Raw genomic sequence first — 20,971 nt, 5'->3', positions numbered from 1 at the left:
TGTGCCTAAACCACAATAGTTGCCAACATCCTTTACAACACACATCTGTGCTCACCACCCTGGTCACCCTGGTACACAGAGCATGAGTCATATGCTACAAGGAAAGCCTGAACAAAATCTTTCGCAAAAACAACTATTCAGAGACATGAATAAGACATGCTCTCCAGTCAAGCAAGAAGAAGGAAGAAAAACAATCCAGAAGAAGAAATACAGCACCTGGTATTCCCTTCATACGCAGGGGTGGCCACAGTTAAGATTGCCAGGATAACGGAGAAGCGCAAGATAACAAACATTTTCCTCTCAACCGTTAAAATTAGGAATAAGCTTGGGCTTGGGTCAGTCAAAGACCAACTAGGGCTACAGGGGCAGCATCAGTTGGAAGTGACGCAAGCAAAAAACTGGCCAGATGCAGCAATGTATCTCGCAGCAATGTTCAGAACATGTGAGAAGCATTCACCTTGTGAAAAGCAATAAGTCTGTGGAGTCAGAGCACAGAATCAAGAAACAACACTTGTTTGTTTTTTAACACTGAAAGGTGCCACTGGATTCTGGGATTCAGTCATCAAAGAGGCAGTGGAAATAAATTGTTCATTACATCTATCTAAGTACATGTTTCAAGTTGGTGTTTGACATAAAATATCACCTAAAATCATACTGAATGTGTTCTCTGAAAATTATTTTGAAAAATTGGTTCAAAAACTAGCTCAAAGTGTAAATGGATGTGAAAACATACTTGACCTCTTAGCAAGAAATAATCCCAAGCAAATAGAGAGCACCATGACAGATACAGGGATTAGTAACCACAATGTCTTTGTAGCAGCAATGAATATTGTAACATTCAAATCCACCAAAAATTAACACAAAATATATCTATTTAAAAAAGCAGATAAATATTCACTTGACATTCTTCTGAGTGACAGTCTCCACTCCTTCCAAGCTAACTATGTAAGTGTGACAAGATGCAGCATAAATTCAAAGCCACTGCACAGACAGAAATTGAGAGATATACACCAAATAAATTAACAAGAAATGGTGCTGATCCCCCAAGGTATACAAAACAGTTCAGAAGCAATGAAGAAAGCATGCAAATTCAAAAGAACACAAAATCTCCAAGCTTGGCAATGTTTTAAAGAAGCTCAACCTTTAGTGCTGACCTTAGTGTGTGATGCTTTTAATAGTTTCCACAATGTCCCAAAATTTGATAGAAAATCCAAACAGATTCTGGTCATACGTGGAGCACACCAGCAGCAAGACACAAAAAATACCTTTACTGTGTGATAGCAGTGGTAATATTGCTGATGACAGTGCCATTAAAGTGGAATTACTAAATACAGTTTTCTGAAATTCCTTCACTAAAGAAGATGAAGTAATTGTTCCAGAAAGTGAATCAAGAACAGCTGCCAACATCAGTAACATAGAAGTAGATGTCATTGGTGTAGCAAAGCAGCTTCAATCACTTATCCTCTTATTCAGATTGTATACCAATTAGGTCCTTTTCAGAGTATGCTGATACAACAGCTCCATACTTAGCAATAGTGTACAACTGCTCATTCAATGAAAGATTAATACTCAAAGACTGGAAAGTTGCACAGGTCACACCAATACTCAAGAAAGGAAATAGGAGTAATCTGCTGTATTAAATACCCTTATTACTAGTATCAATGAGTGCTACAATCAGGGGATCTCAAATTGATTCCATATTTCTAGATTTCCAGAAGGCTTTTGACACTGTTCCTCACATGTGACTTCTAAGCAGATTGTGTGCCTATGGAATGTCATCTCAGTTGTGCAACTGGATTTGTGATTTCCTGTCAGAAAAGTTGCAGTTCATAGAAATTAACAGAAAGTTATAGTAAAATAGAATCGGGCATTCCCGAAGGAAGTGCTAAAGGCCCTCTGCTGTCCCTAATCCACATAAATGATTTAGGAGATGATCTGAGCAACACTCTTGGATTGTTTGCAAATGATGCTACCATTTACCGTCTCACAAAGACATCAGAAGTTCAAAACCTATTGCAAAATAATATAAATAAAATATCTGTATGGAGCAAAAAGTGGCAATTTCTTCTAAATAATGAAAAGTGTGAACTCATTCACACTGAGTACTAAAAGGAATCCACTAAATTTCAGTACCATGATAACTTAAGCAAATCTTAAGTTGGCAATTCAACTCAATACTTAGGGATTACAATTATGAATAATTTAAATTGGACTGATCACATTGATAATAATGTGAGGAAAGTGAACCAAAGACAGTGTTTCATTGGCAGAACACTCAGAAGATGCAACAGATCTACTAAAGAGGCTGCCCACACCATGACTGTCCATCCTCTTCTGGAGTATTGCTGCACAGTCCTGCAGCAGATAACAAAGGACATTGAAAAAGTTCAAAGATGGGCAGCTCATTTTGAACTATCACAGAACAGGGGTGAGATTGTCATGGATATGAAACACAATTTTGGGTGGCAATCATTAAAACAAAGACATTTTTCACTGTGGTATGATCTTCTCACCAAATTTCGATCACCACCTTTCTCCTCCAAATGTGAAAATATTTAGCTTGCACTCACTTAGAAAAATATTCACAATAATAAAATAAGATAAATCAGAGTTCACACAGAAAGATTTAAGTGTGCATTTTTCCCATGTTCTATTTGAGAGTGGAATGGTAGAGAAGTTGCTTTTTCCACATGTTATTTGAGAGTGGAACAGTAGAGAAATAGCTTGAAGGTGTTTCAATGAACCATCTCCCAGGCACTTAACCCGGAATTGCAAGGTAGTCACGCAGATGTAACTGGTACAGTGATTTCCAACTGAGCTCCGCATAGGATGTGGCATTAGCAAAACTATGACAGAAACATTCTGATGTAAAAGCAACAGAGGCAGCAAGCAGAACACACTGGTAGCACCAATTCTCGATGCCTGGAATCCCCTCCACACATGACTGAGTACAGAAATAATATATGGAGTGGAACATCACATGTGGCTGCCTCCAGTATAAATCTTTACTTGTAATGTTAATGCAATATTTTTTCATGGTTTTGTGATATCTTTGTCGTCAATAAGTTTCTAGCATGTCCTTGACATCATGTTATTTCAGTGCATAACCTTTGCTATCAGTAGGTTTTGGACGTTAACAGAAGGATAAGGAGTTGTAATATGAACATGGCGTAGACATTCAGAAATGAATATTTTCATGAAGTTTGTGTTACTATTGCCATTTATGATGCATAATTTTGTGTTAATGAGTGGTGATAATAAATAAATTGAGCTGAAATTTAAATCTGGCCTTGATTGTTCATTGTTGTGATGAGTGCAGTGTGAACAACAAGCAGTGAATATTATTTGATAGGGAGTAAGCTAGCTACTATATTAACCAGTTAGTTTACATTTGGTGACATGACCAAACTGTTAGGTTTAATAAAGGAACACAAGAAACATAAGAGATAAGGCCCAATTATTCAATCAGTGAAATGTGAACACTAATGCAACTGAGTGACACCATGAGTGTAGCCAATATGCTACAGTCAGCAGCTCCGAGTACTTAGTGCACTTGTGTCATGGACGGAGTGATATAGCTGCTGCAGTTCTGCCATATTCAAATTCTTCACAGCAGTGTGAGTGAGCCTAGTATGCATGCACAGAGATGCCATGTTGTGATTTTGGCTGCAACAATCAAGGCACCTTGGGAACCATCACAGCATCCTGTGTGAGCAAACTTGCACCTGCACAAATAGCATGTTTTTGTCTGCTGCACCCATCATGACTACAACCATTTCAATGTGCGAGGTGGCATATCAGCAGTAAATGAACAGCAGATGTGACACAGTACAGCAAAGCAGTGTGTAGCTGCTTGTAGGACTTGAAATTGGTCACTATGGATGTGAGAGGTGACAATGTATGTATGAATGAAACAGACCAAGGACAGAAGGTTGTTAAACAAGAAACAGTTGTAGGAGTGCCATGGAGATGGCAGTGCTGATGTATGCAGGTGTCTAATGGTGAGCAGCAGGATGCAGTTCAGCAAGGTCATGATCATTATGTTGGGTAGGTACAAATGGTTCCCAAATGAGATATGCTGGTACACATGTTTGATAGATCAAATGGACCAGGTGACTGAGGGCAATATGGAATAAACTGAGTGGAAGTGAATAATAGAAATGATGGGCAGAGGCTGCTAAACCAGAAGGCGATGATCACCAAATATGGATATGGACCTTGGACATCCAGACAGGAGTGAGGGACAACCTCATCTCAACTGAGTGGGCCTGGGAAACTGGGAATAGCTCCTGCCATGGCTCAGGCAGGAGTGAGATTGGAGAGAGAGCCACAAAGAAATGGAAATTCGAAAGACCATATAGGGAATAAGATAATGACTGAAAGCAGAGTAGAAACGAAGTGGAGAGTTCTTTTGGTTGCAAAAGGGGAGGAGGAGTTAGGGTCATCAGCAAATAGGAATAACCAGGTAGCTGAAGATGTAGTTTTAGATGAGAGGAAAGATAGTTCCTTTGGGGTACAAGGACTGGAATTTGGATCTTTGGAGAGATAGTCAGATGAAATAGAACAGGTTGCTGAAGTCTGCATGGAGGGGGTGTACCAGCAAGGGTTTCAAGATGGCATAAGTCATGTAAAGCAAAACAGCAAAAGGAAAGATGTTGGTTGATTGAAACTGTGGTCCAATGAGGTTAATCTGATATCATTTATTAGAACCATATGTGAAAAAAGGGGGGAAGAAGCTTTCAATAGAATAAGTAAGAGTAGTAGTTTCTTAACTGACTCTGTGATTTCTTTTAGTAAATTATAAGATAATTTGTTACTAATGTGATAATCATTAGCAGCCACACATTTATGAGGTGCATTAAATAAGTAATGCAACATTCTTTTTTCTGAAAGCAGGGTGGTTTTATTCAGGATTCCAATACACCATATTATTCCTCACTCTTTCAGCTATAAAATCCTACTTTTCAATATAATCACCGTTCAATCTGATGGCCTTATGCCACATTACTGGGAGGACCTGTATGTCTACATGGTACTACTCTACTGGTCAACATCAGAGTCAATGTCTTGCTGCATCAGTAATCTCATCATCATCCTGGACCACATCCTTCACTGGGCCAAACAGATGGAAACTGGAAGGTGCAAGATCCGGGCTGCAGGGTGGATGAGGAAGAACACTCCAATGAAGTTTTGTGAGCTCCTCTCAGGTTCACAGACTTATTTGAAGCTTTGTGTTGTCATGGAAGAGGAAAAATTCATTTGCATTTTTGGGCAATGAACACACTGCAGTCATTTCTTCAATTTACTGAAGGTAGCACAATACACTTCTGACTTGATCGTTGCACCATGAGGGAGGAAATCAAACAGAATAACCCCTTCAGAGAGCCAGAGATCAATGCTGTGACTTTACCAGTTGAGAGTGCTGCTTTGAATATCTTCTTTGGAAGAGAAGTGGTGTGGCACCACTCCATGGATTGCCATTTTGTTTCTGGTTCAAAGTGATGAACCGATGTTTCATCCCCTGTGGCAATATTTATCAAAAAATTGTCACAATCAGCCTCATAATGCACAAGCAATTCTGAAATGATGGTCTTCCATTGCTTGTTGTGGTCTTGTGTTAGGTGGCATGGAACCCAGTGGGCACACACCTATGAGTACCCCAACTGGTGGAAGACTGTGTCAGCAATACCAACAGAGACATCCAGTTGTGTGGTGAGGTGTTTGATTGTGATCTGTCAATCACCTCTGCACATTCCAACAATGCTGTGTGTGGCTGGCAGACACACAGGAGACTGGATACATATAGAGTCACCACCTTCTGGAACTTCACGAAACTACAGATGGGAATATTCCATGATGTCCCTCAACAAATTCTGCATTTTATCAGCTGAAAATGGCTGAGAAAAACATCTACTTATTCAACACCTCTCATATTTTGCTACCTTGTTAGAATTGAGGAATGTTGAAGTACTGCATGAATTAATTTTGAAGGGGGATTTGATGGGTATAGGAAGTTTTATTTGTGCACACTCTACCTGTTTTGTTAAGGGGTCCAACTCATCACATGTTTAGGGTATAATGTAATGTTTATACGTTGTACTAGTAATATTGGTTAAGAAGTAACTAGCATGGGCGAGTGAGTTTTCTATTCATCTACGTTATCATGGGTCACAAACTAATGCCAGTGTTAGTCTTTGCTGGTTGTATTTCATGTTCTTGAAGTGCTGGAAGGGGTATGAAATTAGAGTTCAGAAAGCATGGATGTATTTATTTTTTGTGCATTTGGTATGTATAATTGTTAATTGGGTGAAGTACTAGGAAGAGACTTAAGTATTTGGAAAATTTCAAACATCGGTAGAATATTTTATTCAAAGTTTCATTGGTATTACACGCTATTTTTCATCAGTATGACACATAGTATGTGGATTGTTTTCACTTCAGTGTTATTCCATGGTAGTTGCGAAATATGTTTCTTTCCACTGACTTTTACAGTGTCCTATTTGCAATAGTCCAAACTGAAAGTAAATGAGGGGGTAGTGAAACATTGCAAGTGGCTGCCAACAGTATGAATCTTCACATGCAATGTTAATATAATATGCTTTTTCATGTGGTTTTGTAATATCTTTGTAGTTGCTAAGTTTTGGGAGGTCTTTGATTTCACGTGAGTTCCGCCCATAAGCATTGTTGTCAGCAGTTTTTGGAGGTCTAATAAAGGAAGGAGGAGCTGTCATGTGAAGATGGCATGGACAGTCATAAATGAGTATTTTCATGAAGTTTTTGTTATTATTGCTGTTTATAGTGGATAATGTTGTGTTAACAAGAAGTGAACAGTAAATAACTTGAGTTGAAATTTAAATCTGGGCTTGATTATTCAGTGTCATGATGAATGCAGTGTGAATAGCAAGTAGTGGAATAATATTTGAAGAAGAGTGTGCTAGCTACGGTATTAACCAGCCCGTTTTACAAGTGCACTGATCTTCATAATCCTACTTTATATTTCATCATATCTATGGGAGGCTTTACTTCTTATTGGTTTAATAACTGATTAAATTTTAACTTTATTTGTAGCTCCATGTGACATAATTGTCTCAGAATGCCCACTGTTAAGATTTCTGCATATTTACCAGTACCACGCCCGCCTGGTTAGCTGTGTGGTCTAATGCACTGCTTTCAGGGCAGGAAGATATGCCAGTTCCCGGCATGAATCTGCCCGGCGGATTAGTGTTGAAGTCCGGTGTAACGGCCAGTCTGTGGATCGTTTTTAAGGCAGTTTTCCATCTGCCTTGGTGAATGTGGGCTGGTTCCCCTTATTGTGCCTCAGTTACACTATGTCAGCGATTCCTGCACAAACACTTTCTTCACATACGCATACACCATAATTACTCTACCATGCAAACACTGGGGTTACACTCGTCTGGTGTGAGATGTTCCTGGGGCGTCCACTGGTGGCCGAGCCACACAATAACCCTGGGTTTGGTGTGGGGTGGCGGTGAGGTGAGTGAACTGCTGTAGCCTGTTGTGGGGTTGTGAACCACAGAGGACTGTGGCGGGGACGAAGCCTCTCCGTCATTTCTAGGTCCCCATTTCCATGCAATACAATACAATACAATACCAGTACCAAAACAATTTTTATACAAGTTGTTAATTATTGAGAGGAAATGATTATTAAACATTCTGCACAACTCTGTTGGAACATAGGTTCATTCAACAGTAACACTATTCTACAATAGTAGTATGTGAGCACTCACATTCTGCCTCAATGCCTGTTTCACGATTGACCATATTGTTTTCATTTTGTTCTGAGAGCTATCTATTCTCTTGGCACAATGCATTTTTTAGACTGTCTGGTGACATTTTCAACCACTCTGCAACACCCTCTGTAGTGAAATTTTGTAATTGATCTGTCTCTGTCCATAATGCGATACTCATCCAGTTTGCTCCTACATGATATTTTAATACCGTTATAAATAATTTAATAAATAAATGTAGCAACTCTCCATATATTCTAATGACATTAAGTTATCCAAACTGTTTGCTTATTAGTATTACATAACTGTCAGTAATTTTTAATGAGAAAGAGGTAAAAAAGATATCAGAGAACATGATAATTGAAATCTGATTCATATCTCTAACTCTTTTTTTTTAACTATTTTAGGACATGAATTTGCCTTGATTCCTTTCAGTATTATTATCTATGCATGACAATCTGACAAACCATTACTAATTTTACTCACACTGTGACCACCAACTAGAGAACAATCTATGAAGATATTATCTATGATTGAACTGCTGTTTCCCTAAACTCTGGTTGCAAAGTACACTGTACCAGGTTGTAAGAGCCACGTAAAGTCATAAACATTCTTATCTCTGGAGAACCTGTCATGAAATTGTTATTGAACGCGCCACACAAACTTCACTCATGTCTTTCTTAAGGTGTGATCATAGCACAGCACAAGCATTGAGAAGAAAACTGGAAGATCTGTAGAGGTCTATAACTGAAACCTTTTATTTTCCTTGAAAATTCAAACTCTTGTACACATTTTTCAAATATTTGGTTTTTACAATGTCTTGATATATCAATACTTTTGAGTGGAATATTACATTTAAGATAAATGGGCACTCTAAAAGAATTTGGTTTTGAGTGAGCACAGATTCCCAAAATAAATGCAAAGCAGCCTGGACTGTTATCAAGACTCATCTGGGTAGAAATAAAGATGTTAACAAAAATAATTCATGTGATGCTTGTATCACACCGGATGATTTCAACGCCTTCTTCATTAATGCTGCCAGTATGAATAACAGAGCTGCAAATGAACATATCCATAAATGTGACAACAACCATATCTCAAATAATAGAAATTCATTTCTACAAAATTTTTAGGATATGGTTCCTGTGTTTAATTGGAAAGAAGTAAAAGTAACAGATATTAAAACTGCAATAGCAAAATTAAGTTACTCAAAATCAGAAGACATTTACAGTCTCTCCAATTTTGTAATAAAAAAAATAGCAGATGTAATAGCACATCTATTCTGTTATCTTATGAACCGGATGTTTGTCAGTGGCTGTTTCCCTTCATCCTTAAAAATGGCATTCGTTACTCCACTGTACAGGAAAGGTGACAAGTCTTGTCCTAATAATTACCGTCCAATCTCCATGGTACCCATCATATCAAAAGTAGTGGAATATTGCATACAGCTTCACATCAGTCAACATCTGTCTGTGAATAATATTCTTAGTAACTCTCAGTATGGCTTCAGGTCCGGCCTGTCAACAGCAAAACAGTTGAAGATGTTGTTACATATATATTGTCATCTTTCGAATCAGGATTATCAGTTAATGCCACTCTTGTGGACCTCAGCAAGGCATTTGACTCTGTCAGTCACAGGATACTACTAGAAAACCTGCACTGCTATGGTATTAGAGGCTCAGAACTATCTCTGATCAGATCCTATCTAAGCAACAGAAAATAAATTGTGCATTTTAACAATTTGAGGTCAAATGTCTTGGATATCATGCAGGGTGTACCACAAGGCCCTGTGTTTGGACCTTTACTTTTTATAATATATGTAAATGACTTGCCCAGCACCATGTTATGTAAATCCACACTCTATGCAGATGATACAACTTTTGTTACAGCAGGGAAAGATTTAGGAAAATTAAACGAGGAAAGTGAGGCTCATCTCAGAGCAGCCATCAAGTGGTTCCAACTCAATGACTTGCATATAAATCATGATAAAACTGTAAATATTCTCTTCAGCTTGTGTGTTAAGAGTGATAAGATTGATTTGTCTCAGCTAAAAACTACTTGGGATCTTGACTCAAAATTAACGTGGAAGAGTCATACCGATTATATTTGCACTAAGTTAGCATGTGTGACATATTTGTTGGGTAAACTAAGGTCATGTGTTAGTGGTAAGTTATTACTCAATGCATACTATGCCCTTTTCCACACCCATTTAACATATGCCACTTGGTTGTGGGGAAACTCACCCGGAGCAAAACAAGTTTTCATTTGGCAAAAGAAGGCAGTCAGATGCATCCATGGAGTCAGAAATAATGAGTCTTGTAGACCATATTTCAAAAATCTAAAAATACTAACAGTTGCAGCCCTCTTTATACTAAGTTGTTTGATACACAAAAGAAAACCAACACACTCACAAACTACAACAATCTATCCATCACCATGACACATGTATAAAACAGCAAATTGACATCCCAGTTGCTGGACTAAAGAAAACTCAAGATAGTTACAGGTACATGGGAGTAAAACTATTTAACATGTTGCCAATAGAGGCATATAATGTGTCACTGAATGAGTTTAAAGGTGTCACAAAGAAATGGCTTAGAGGAAAAGCTTTTTATACAATAGAAGAGTTTATAATGTGCTCTAAAGATGATCTTAAGTACCGGTACTAATATAGTTTCACTTAGATTAAACTTATACATGTAAATATAATGCAAATACCTTGTGCAGCATCAAGGACAAATTTTTGTATCTTATTAGACAATAATGACCTACAATATATTACACCATTTCTGTTAGTTATGTAAACTGTATATGTACAAAAATGACGACATCAATTTCATTTTTTAATGCCTAAAGATGGATAGTAAAATAAATAAATAAATAAAAATAAAATAAATAAATATTGTCACTTATAAGCTTAACCAACAATCCCTTCCCATCTTATTCAGGTGTAGATAGTGTCTATCATATCACAACTGAAGGATACTCTCAACTGGCACTTCCAAAAAGAGTGCCTTGTCAGCAGTCATCAGCATCCTCTCATGTCCTATATTAATTTTCCACACCCCATTGTCAAGATGGTGTTGTTTGTAATGCTGAAACAGCTGCACAGAATTAACAGTAGTGGTCTCAGTAGTAATCCTGTCAAAGTCACCATCTATATTGAAATAACCATCTATATTGAAATATAACAATAATCTTCCCAATCCCTCCAGCTATAACAACCTGATCCCCCTTAGTCAAGTCTAGTGCACATATGTGATTATAACATTTTAAACTAGGAAACTTTGGTTTCTTTTCACATTTAGCAAGCAAACTAAATGTGATTAACATGTAAAGCATAGGCCTATCCTACAAGGACTTGCACCATATCACATTAACGTTTGTGAAAATTGCACAAGCAAGAAGGATAGATGTGACTGAAATGTACTCTACAGCACAGATTAGATTCATACATAAATGATAAGGGCTACAAAAATGTACATCAACACTTGGCACTGGAGGACTGAGTGAAACAGATTGCTGACCAACCATATTCCACATGTGTTCAGTGGGTGAAATGTCAGATGAATATGTATGGCATAGCAGCACAGTGGCGCTCTTTGAAGCAGGTTTGCACATACCTCGCCACGTGTCCTGCAGAAATGTAACATATGGAGTTGCCTGAAAGAGAGGAATTAGCTAGGTCTCTACAACCTTCTGAACAGAGGAATCCTGCGCAGATTACCTTCAGTACATAACAGTTGAGACTGCATGTTGTACCCAACACTGCACCCTCATACTTGGCATTTCTCTGTCATGATGATGAACAATGCAGACTGGTGAATAGCAGTACACCAGGTGTGGAGCCATGGCTACAGGACAGACTGAAGCAAGACCTGCCTGAAAACACTATATTTTGCCACTCAGCATGACAGTGATGATATTTACATATCTGTTACAGTCTCTGGATTCTATCTGGATGAAGAACCTGGTCTGGGAATGTAGGACCTTTGCATGCCTTTCAATTCATGTCATACACATTGTTCACCATACTGAAGTTGGGCAAAAAGTTTTGATCAGTCTGTATTTCATTAAGGATTATTTATTAATTTTTGGTTATAACTTTTGTCATTGACTGTAACAGTATCTGAAGCAGTAGACTATCAGATCAGTATGTGTAGTTTCCTTCTCAGTGTTAAAGAGAAGTTAAATAATGTTAACCTTAGGATGTCTATAAATGAACATAAGAATTGGACAACCAACTGATTTACCCTACAGTAGGATAGCCAAGGTTCACAACTGTCACAAATATCTAGCTAGGCCCCAGATTTTTCAATAGACTCCCAAAAACTGCCCAGTCTGTTCCCTATATTACATTTAAGATTGTTCTAGCAGAATGGTTTAAGAAGGAAGCATGCCACTCCACAAAAGAGTATGAGGTATCAGATTTAAGCGACATAATGACTGACATACTAAGTTGTAATAAATCAAGGTAACTGCATATATAATTTTCAGATTGTATGTAACAAAGTGTCACTGATGTAAATATCATTAAATTTTTATGTATAGCATGTCTCTTAGCATTATTTGTAAATAATTGTAACAATAACATGTAAAATGTTCAAAGATGGATAAATTCTGTTCTATTCTATTCAGTACAAAATTGCAATACTTTATTGAATGACCATCACATAACCAAGCTAATTTCTCCCTTCACATAAATGAAGAATTTGACTCTTTCTCTTACAGTTTTGTTCTACATCTACATCTACATACATACTCCGCAATCCACCATATGGTGCATGGCAGAGGGTACCTCATACCACAACTAGCATCTTCTCTCCCTGTTACACTCCAAACCAGAACGAGGGAAAAATGACTGCCTATATGCCTCTGTACGAGCCCTAATCTCTCTTATCTTATCTTTGTGGTCTTTCCGCGAAATGTAAGTTGGCAGCAGTAAAATTGTACTGCAGTCAGCCTCAAATGCTGGTTCTCTAAATTTCCTCAGTAGCGATTCACGAAAAGAACACCACCTTTCCTCTAGAGACTCCCACCCAAGTTCCTGAAGCATTTTTGTAACACTCACATGATGATCAAACCTACCAGTAACGAATCTAGCAGCCCACCTCTGAAATGCTTTTACGTCCTCCCTCAATCTGACCTGATAGGGATCCCAAACACTTGAGCAGTACTCAAGAATAGGTCATATTAGTGTTTTATAACTGGTCTCTTTTACAGATGAACCACATCTTCCCAAAATTCTACCAATGAACCGAAGACAACTATCTGCCTTCCCCACAACTGCCATTACATGCTTGTCCCACTTCATATCACTCTGCAATGTCATGCCCAAATATTTAATTGACGTGACTGTGTCAAGCGCTACACTACTAATGGACTATTCAAACATTACAGGATTCTTTTTCCTATTCATCTGCATTAATTTACATTTATCTATATTTAGAGTTAGCTGCCATTCTGTACACCAATCACAAATCCTGTCCAAGTCATCTTGTATCCTCCTACAGTCACTCAACGACGACACCTTCCCGTGCACCACAGCATCATCAGCAAACAGCCGCACATTGTTATCCACCCTATCCAAAAGATCATTTATGTAGATAGAAAACAACAGCGGACCTACCACACTTCCCTGGGGCACTCCAGATGAACCTCTGATGAACACTCACCATCGAGGACAACGTACTGGGTTCTATTACTTAAGAAGTCTTTGAGCCACTCACATACTTGGCAACCAATCCCATATGCTCATACCTTAGTTAGGAGTCTGCAGTGGGGCACCGAGTCAAACGCTTTCTGGAAGTCAAGGAATATGGCATCCGTCTGATACCCTTCATCCATGGTTTGCAAGATATCAAGTGAAAAAAGGGCAAGTTGCATTTCGCAGGAGCGATGCTTTCTAAAGCCGTGCTGATGCATGGACAGCAACTTCTCTATCTCAAGGAAATTCATTATATTCGAACTGAGAATATGTTCAAGAATCCTGCAACAAACCGATGTTAAGGATATTGGTCTGTAATTTTGAGGATTCGTCCTTCTACCCTTCTTGTATACAGGCGTCACCTGTGCTTTTTTCCAGTCACTCAGGACTTTACGTTGGGCAAGAGATTCATGATAAATGCAAGCTAAGTAAGGAGCCAATGCAATAGAGAACTCTCTGTAAAACCGAACTGGAATCCCATCAGGACCTGGCGATTTATTTATTTTCAATCCCTTCAGCTGCTTCACAACTCCAGGGATGTCTATCACTATGTCCTCCATACGGGAATCTGTATGAGACTCAAACGGCGGTACGTTTGTACAATCCTCCTGTGTGAAAGATTTCTCAAATGCTAAATTTAAAATTTCTGATTTCGTTTTGCTGTCTTCCACTGTCAGGCCAGACTGATCAGTGAGTGACTGGATGGAAGCCTTCGACCCACTTACTGATTTTACATAAGACCAGAATTTCCTTGGGTTTTCAGCAAGATCTTTTGCTAAGGTATGATGGTGGTAGTGGTTGAATGCTTCGTGCATCGCTCTTTTTACAGCAGCACGAATCTCTACTAACTTTTGCCTGTCCTCATTCTCCCGATCTTTCTTGTACCGTGAGTGCAACTGCCTTTGCTTCCTGCGCATTCTCCAAATTGCGCTATTAAAACACAGTGGATCTTTTCCGTCCGTAACCCAGTTTTTCGGCAAATACTTGTCCAATGCGTGATTTACAATGTGCTTAAAATTTGACCATAATTCTTCCACGTCCATCGTACCGGAAGTAAATAAAGTTGATTCATTTACTAAGTGGGATGCTAACAACTGCTTATCTGCTCTTTCTAGTAAGAATACTCTCCTAGCCTTCTTGACTGACTTTTTAACTTTCGTAACCATAGTCGTAATGACAACATCGTGATCACTAAACCCTGTCTCAACACTGACACCGTTGATGAGGTCTGGTCTGTTCGTGGCTACCAGATCTAAAATATTTCCATTACGTGATGGCTGTCGATTTAGCTGCTCAAGACAGTTTTCGGATAATGTGTTCAAAAGTAATTCACACAACGGCTTGTCTGTAACACCTGTAATGAATCCATAGACATCCCAGTCTATACTAGGTAGGTTGAAGTCGCCTCCGACTAATATAGCATGATCCGGGTACTTCTGCGATACAGAATGTAGAATCCCTTTGAATGATTGTAGAACTGTCACAGTGGAACCTGGTGGCCAGTAATAACACCCCGAAATTAACTTTATTTCCCCTAGCTCTGTTAAACGTGTCCAGATAACTTAACAATCACAATCTACTTCGACCTCAGTAGACACAATATTTTTGTCAACTGCAATGAAGACACCACCTCCTACGGTGTCTAATCCATCTTTCCGATACACGTTCCAACCCTCACTAAATATTTCAGAACTTCCTGTCTCAGGGTTCAGCCATGTTTCAGTCCAGAGAATAATTTGCGTGCCCCACGCTTCCTGGAGGGCAGTAAATTCAGGAACTTTATTCCAAACACTCTGAAAATTTGCTGCTAATATCTTGATAGCTGAAGTGTCTTTACACTGAGCACGTCCTGATTTCCCTGCCTGCACACCAACTAGTGAGTGTTCATCAGGACACCTCGCACTACTGCCTAGCCTAAAAAACCCCCATGTGCACGCCACAAGTACTCTGCTACCCGAGTAGCCGCTTCCTTTGTGTAGTGCACCCCTGACCTATCTAGGGGCGCCCTACAATTCCCTACCCAATAGTGCAAGTCTAGAAATCTGCAGCCAAGACTGTCACAGAGTCGACGAAGCCTCTGGTTGAGACTCTCCACTCAGCTCCAAACCAAAGGACCCCGATCCACTCTAGGAACGATGCGGCAAATACAGAGCTCTGCTTGCACCCCACATGCGAGGCCAGCAGTCTTCAACAAATCCACTAGCTGCCTGTGCAAACTGAGGATCGCCTCAGAACCCAAGCAACAGGCATCATTGGTGCCGACGTGAGCAACTACTTGCAAACGACTGCACACCGTACGCTCGATAGCTGCAGGCAAGGCCACCTCCACAACTTGGATGAGGCCTCCCGGCAGACAAACCGAGTGCACATTGGATTTCTTTCCAGCCCTGTACGCTATTTCCCTAGGGGCTCCATCACCCGCCTAACATTGGAGCTCCCAATAACCAGCAAGCCTTTGCCCCCGTGTGCCTGCACGGGCCATGCTGAATGAGCAGCCACCTGCCCACTGACAGGATGAACAGGCATGGCCAACAGGTTAGCCTCCACATTGGCCCTCTGCCTCGAGCGACGCGAACACGTTGCAGTCCACCACTCACCCTGAGGTGAGGGTGGCCCGAATGCACCGGGTACATTAGAAGGTGCCTCAGCGGCTGAATCAGCGGACACAGCAAGTGACACCTGGGGTGTCTCAAGTGACGTGCCAGAGCCTCCACCGTCGCTGCACCTCAAGGCAGCAGCCTGAAGGCGGCTGACCATGGCCAACAGCACGCTCAGCTGCTTGCAAACCGCAGCCAGTTCCTCCTGCGCCCGCACACAGCACGCACACACCCTATCCATCCTACTGCTAATATCTAACGACTCCTCGAATTTATACTCTATGGCTATCAATAAGCAATATTACTCCTCTCAAATATGAGAATATGCAACGATTTTATGTAATTAAATATGCAAGTGCACAAACACTTGGAAAGAAATTAAGAATCAAACTACAAAACAAATATGAAGGCTAAATTTGCGACTCGCTACTGGACTGCTGCTGCACTGATACTTCACCAGTGGCTGCTCAAGGCTCACTGAGCTGTGTCAAAAGTACACTGGCAGTCCAAAACAAACAACTGACTAACAACTCCGCGAATTTATACTCTACAGCTATCAATAAACAATATTACTCCTCTCAAATACGAGAATACGCAAGGATTTTATGTAATTAAATACACAAGCGCACAAACACTTGGAAAGAAATTAAGAATCAAACTACAAAACAAATATGAAAGCTAAATATGTGACTCACTACTGCACTGCTGCTGCACTGATACTTCACCAGCGGCTGCCCAAGGCAGCCTGTAAATGGTAACAGAAAATTATGACTCTCTTATGAAATTAAAATTACAAAGGTGCATTTCCTTTGTATATCCTCCAGAAAACTAACAGTCACTTTTCTGGAATCTACATAATTATCTATTGTCAAAAAAACCACTTGTAATACCCAGATGTGTGGAACATCCTCCTGAAAACACAAAATTTCTGCATTTCCTCTGTATGACCCACAGAAAACTGACAGTCATTTTTCTGGAATCTACACAATTATCTATTATCAAAACAGACCACTTGCAGTACCCAGATGTGTAGAACATTCTCCTGAAAACTCAAAATTTAATATCATTTTGTGAGAAATAAATTATCACATTTGTGGTACATTTCTCGATGATACTAAGTGGCAACAAATATGCAAATAGGCTGGACAGTGGAACACATCAAATGTGGCATAATTCCTGTCCACAACATGTGACATCAGACTATCAATGCAAACAAGTCCAAATCTACTGCAGTGCTGAGCTAACATTGTGGATGAAGTTATACAGTCTGTTATTGCTATGCAAAAAGATTACAGTCTCCCAAACTGTGGTCACATTGTATGGCCCTGTTTTTACCCATCACTTAGCATGATTCTCTTTTGTCCACTGATTTTAAACACAGCATCATTGTAGTAGCATGCCCAGAGTGAGCTGAAATGTTCTGTTCTTGCAATCTCGTTTTCTGAAAACTGATAATTCTGCACTGTTTTATCTCATTTATGTGGTAATACTTTACATTTCAACATCAATGACATAAACTGGCATTAATCCCCATTTTTTGGCTCTTTACTAAATAAGTTATGTGATGCACCAACTTATGGTGCTGCTGGGCCTTATGGGTATGCCATCTTAACCAATTACTTTTTCTACACATCCTTCAAGTTTGGATCCATCCAAACCATTATTTCTGGGATTTGCAGTTTTCACAAATGTTAGTATATATTTACCATGATTCACATTTTCTCCAAAGAATATTGTCACAATCAAAACAATGCCACATTGAAAATAGCAACAGGTATATCACTGATGAAAACTGTATGTAATGAACCACATGTAACCATCAACATTTCCTACAGGTCAGATATGGAAGTTACATTCCCATTTGCAAGCTTTTGTCAAAAATGAAAGCACTTAGATGCAATGAATTAGAAGTTACCTGTAAGTACCATTCAAATTCATAAAAAAGTTAAGGAACTGTTTTTAAACATATAACCTAGATGTGAAACCATAACCTATCTGTAAAAATGGACAAATCATGTAATATTTCAGGACACCCACTGAAGATGCCTTGTAAAAAAGGTGAAACATGTCTGGGTGGATAAATAAAAATAAAAATTTCAATGTGCAGCATGCAAAAAAGGCATCTTCTTTGAAACAACTGCAATTTAAACAATTATGTATCACATATATATTTTAATTATACTCTTACTCACACAGGCTGTTGACAGTGTGTGAAACTTGGGAGGCCTCCAGTGGTGGTTGTACTATGACTGCAACTTGCACCTTATTAAGAGGCACATGTGGACGTAAATGGACAGAAATTTGGCATGCAGGAGGATCAATCCCTGCTCCCAGCATATGTTCATGTGAAGTTGTTTCTAGTCGGGAATTCATGTTCACTTCAACACAAACTTCACGCTCTGCTGCGCCACTTGCTAGTGTGATTGCTGTAAGATATTTATGAGTTACACACACTTATATAATAAAAGAAACAGACTATTTACTAATAAATCAATATGCCAAAGTCACTGTGGATCCTTAGTGGATGCTACTAAATAGGATGGATTGGGATGTGTTCAGTTTATATAACACATACTCAATGTGTTGCTTAATATATTATAGAAAGAAAAAGAAGCAGAAGAGTTAAATAAGCCTAAGTAGTTGTGACAATGACCAGTGGTGATACCCCCCCTACACACACACACACACACACACACACACACACACACACACACACACTCTCTCTCTCTCTCTCTCTCTCTCTCTCTCTCTCTCTCTCTCTCTCTCTCTCTCTCTCTCCTCCTCCCCCCCCCCCCTTCCAACACACAGACCACAGACTACATACACACAGAGCAGACTGGGATTGTCCTTGTTTGTTTTAATCAAGAACTATCCATATTTTCCATTTGGTTTATTCTACACCCAGTTCATTTGCTCTCTGTTACAATAACATCCTCCATTATTTGTCTGCTTCAGACATCTACTATCATACTCAGTGGACAGTTTGTTTATGTCATCATTATACTTAGTTTCCCCTCTCATGTGATGCATAACAATGATGAAATGTCAGCACCATTGTATTACCTATTCCCCAAACACACTTGGCTCTCTGTAAATCTCTGCAATACTACCTCAGATGGCTAGTATTTAATAGTTTACTGATTATTTGTTGGGCATTTTAGTTGATAATTAGTGTGTAGTGACCACTACACATGTCAACTGCTGTGGTCATGCACATTAGGTCTGTTTGTACACTCCAGAGATGTAGTTGTGGCACTATTTGAGTGACTGTGCAGTGAGAAATGAATTATGTCAACCACCAAGTTTGTGTTTGCTGCTTGGAGTACTGTGTTTATGTTCATTAGTTACTGCCTGGAGATGTAACACATTTACTTGATGTTTATTCTGTTCTCTGCTTGCTGATATTGGTAAGTCACCTATAGCAACTGATTCTCTTCCTTATGTCACTTTGCATTAATACATCTGTTAAAGCCTATTCTCAGTGTGTGAGCACTTATTAAGTATGGGTAGCACTACACAATCTAATACTCTCATCAGTGGTGACCCTGATGTGATCAACACTGAGAAGACTGGTCCGCAGTTATATTTATTACAGGATGGAACTGCTTGTAGTACCATGACTGGGTATTTAATTCCCACTGTTTTGGCTGCATAAAGCAGTTCTCTGGTTTGCCCAGGTCAAGGCCAGCTTTTGCTATGTTGGAATTACAGCAGATGAGACTAAATCTGCATTGACAGTGAGTCAGCTCGATCAAAGCTATGCTTCTGAAGTTCAGGATATAATTGTGGCTCCACCAGCAGAGAATGACTATGAAACATTAAAGACTGGGCTTATTCATAGACTTGCGCCACTGCAGAAAGACTATATCAAACAAGTGCTGACTCAGGAAGGCATAGGCAACAGAAAACATCCCAGTTCCTGCATTACCTCACAGAAAGGTGGTCATTGGAACAGTGCCGACAATCTCCTATGCTCTCTATGGAGCAGATGCTTGCTGCCGCAGGTAAAGGTGAAAAGGTGATTGTTGTGTCGTGGATAGATGTGTCTCAGGACCCTGTTACAGAAGTGACTGTCTACATCCAAGAAGCCACTGCTCCAAACAAGTTAGTGCAGTCACAATATCTGGCAGTGGCACATAAATGAACCTTCTCATCTCATGCACAGATTACAATGACTTGTCTACCAAGTTAATGCACTGAGCACACAGAGAACATATCTGCAAGTGATCTAGGAGCTGTTTCTAGACTCAATCTGTATCAGATGCTGGTCCGGCAACTTGCTGGTCCACAGAAGATTTAGAGAGCAGGCTAAAAAAAAGCACTATCCCCCTGTGCCTACCCAAATTCAAACGGCAGTTGGTCATAGGTGCCACCGACTACCCAACTACATCCTGGCACCTATTTATTACTGACAGAGTATCAGGCCAGAAGTATTTAATAGAGACAGGATCTACCCTAGTATGCTGCCCAGAGTGTCACTGCACTGTTGCAGACTGCCTGCTGCATTTAGCTTGTTCGTCACAAGTAATTCAGCAATTGAGACATACGACACATAGTGTGAAGAATTGGATTTGGGACTCAAATGTCAATTCACATGGAATTTCACTGTAGTAGAAGTGGCCAAAGCAATTGTAGGTGCTGATTTCCTGGTTCACTGCCAGCTCCTGCAGGATATAGCAAAGGCCCACCCAGTCGACAATATTATCAGACTTATGGCCACTGGGGATCATTGTGATACCAGAAGGTACAACATCCAGGTAACACAGGTTGTGGACAAGGAATGCTGCCCACTGCTGTGTGAGTTCCCTACATTAACAAGATCTCCACACACACCACAGCAAGTTATGCATGATACGGTACATGATATAAAAATTACAGCCTGGGTCCTGCCAGCCAAGAAGATTGGCTCCACGCTGCCT

The 20,971-nt window shown here is 39.7% G+C and overlaps 1 protein-coding gene across 2 annotated transcripts in view; it reads right to left on the bottom strand.

Moving 5' to 3' along the window:
• The window catches only part of LOC126181322 (protein PTHB1), a 120,893-nt gene that overhangs the window by 24,966 nt on the left and 74,956 nt on the right, over window positions 1-20,971 (bottom strand). For both annotated transcript variants that reach the window (XM_049924763.1, XM_049924762.1), the window contains exon 9: window positions 18,245-18,478. In XM_049924763.1, the coding sequence (XP_049780720.1) occupies window positions 18,245-18,478 (234 nt within the window). The remainder of the gene's footprint in view (window positions 1-18,244; window positions 18,479-20,971) is intronic.

Source organism: Schistocerca cancellata, chromosome 1 (genome assembly GCF_023864275.1).
Source record: "Schistocerca cancellata isolate TAMUIC-IGC-003103 chromosome 1, iqSchCanc2.1, whole genome shotgun sequence".
NCBI lineage: Eukaryota > Metazoa > Arthropoda > Insecta > Orthoptera > Acrididae > Schistocerca > Schistocerca cancellata.
The sequence above is the reverse complement of the archived record's forward strand: the minus strand, read 5'-3'. Positions and strand labels throughout refer to the sequence as shown.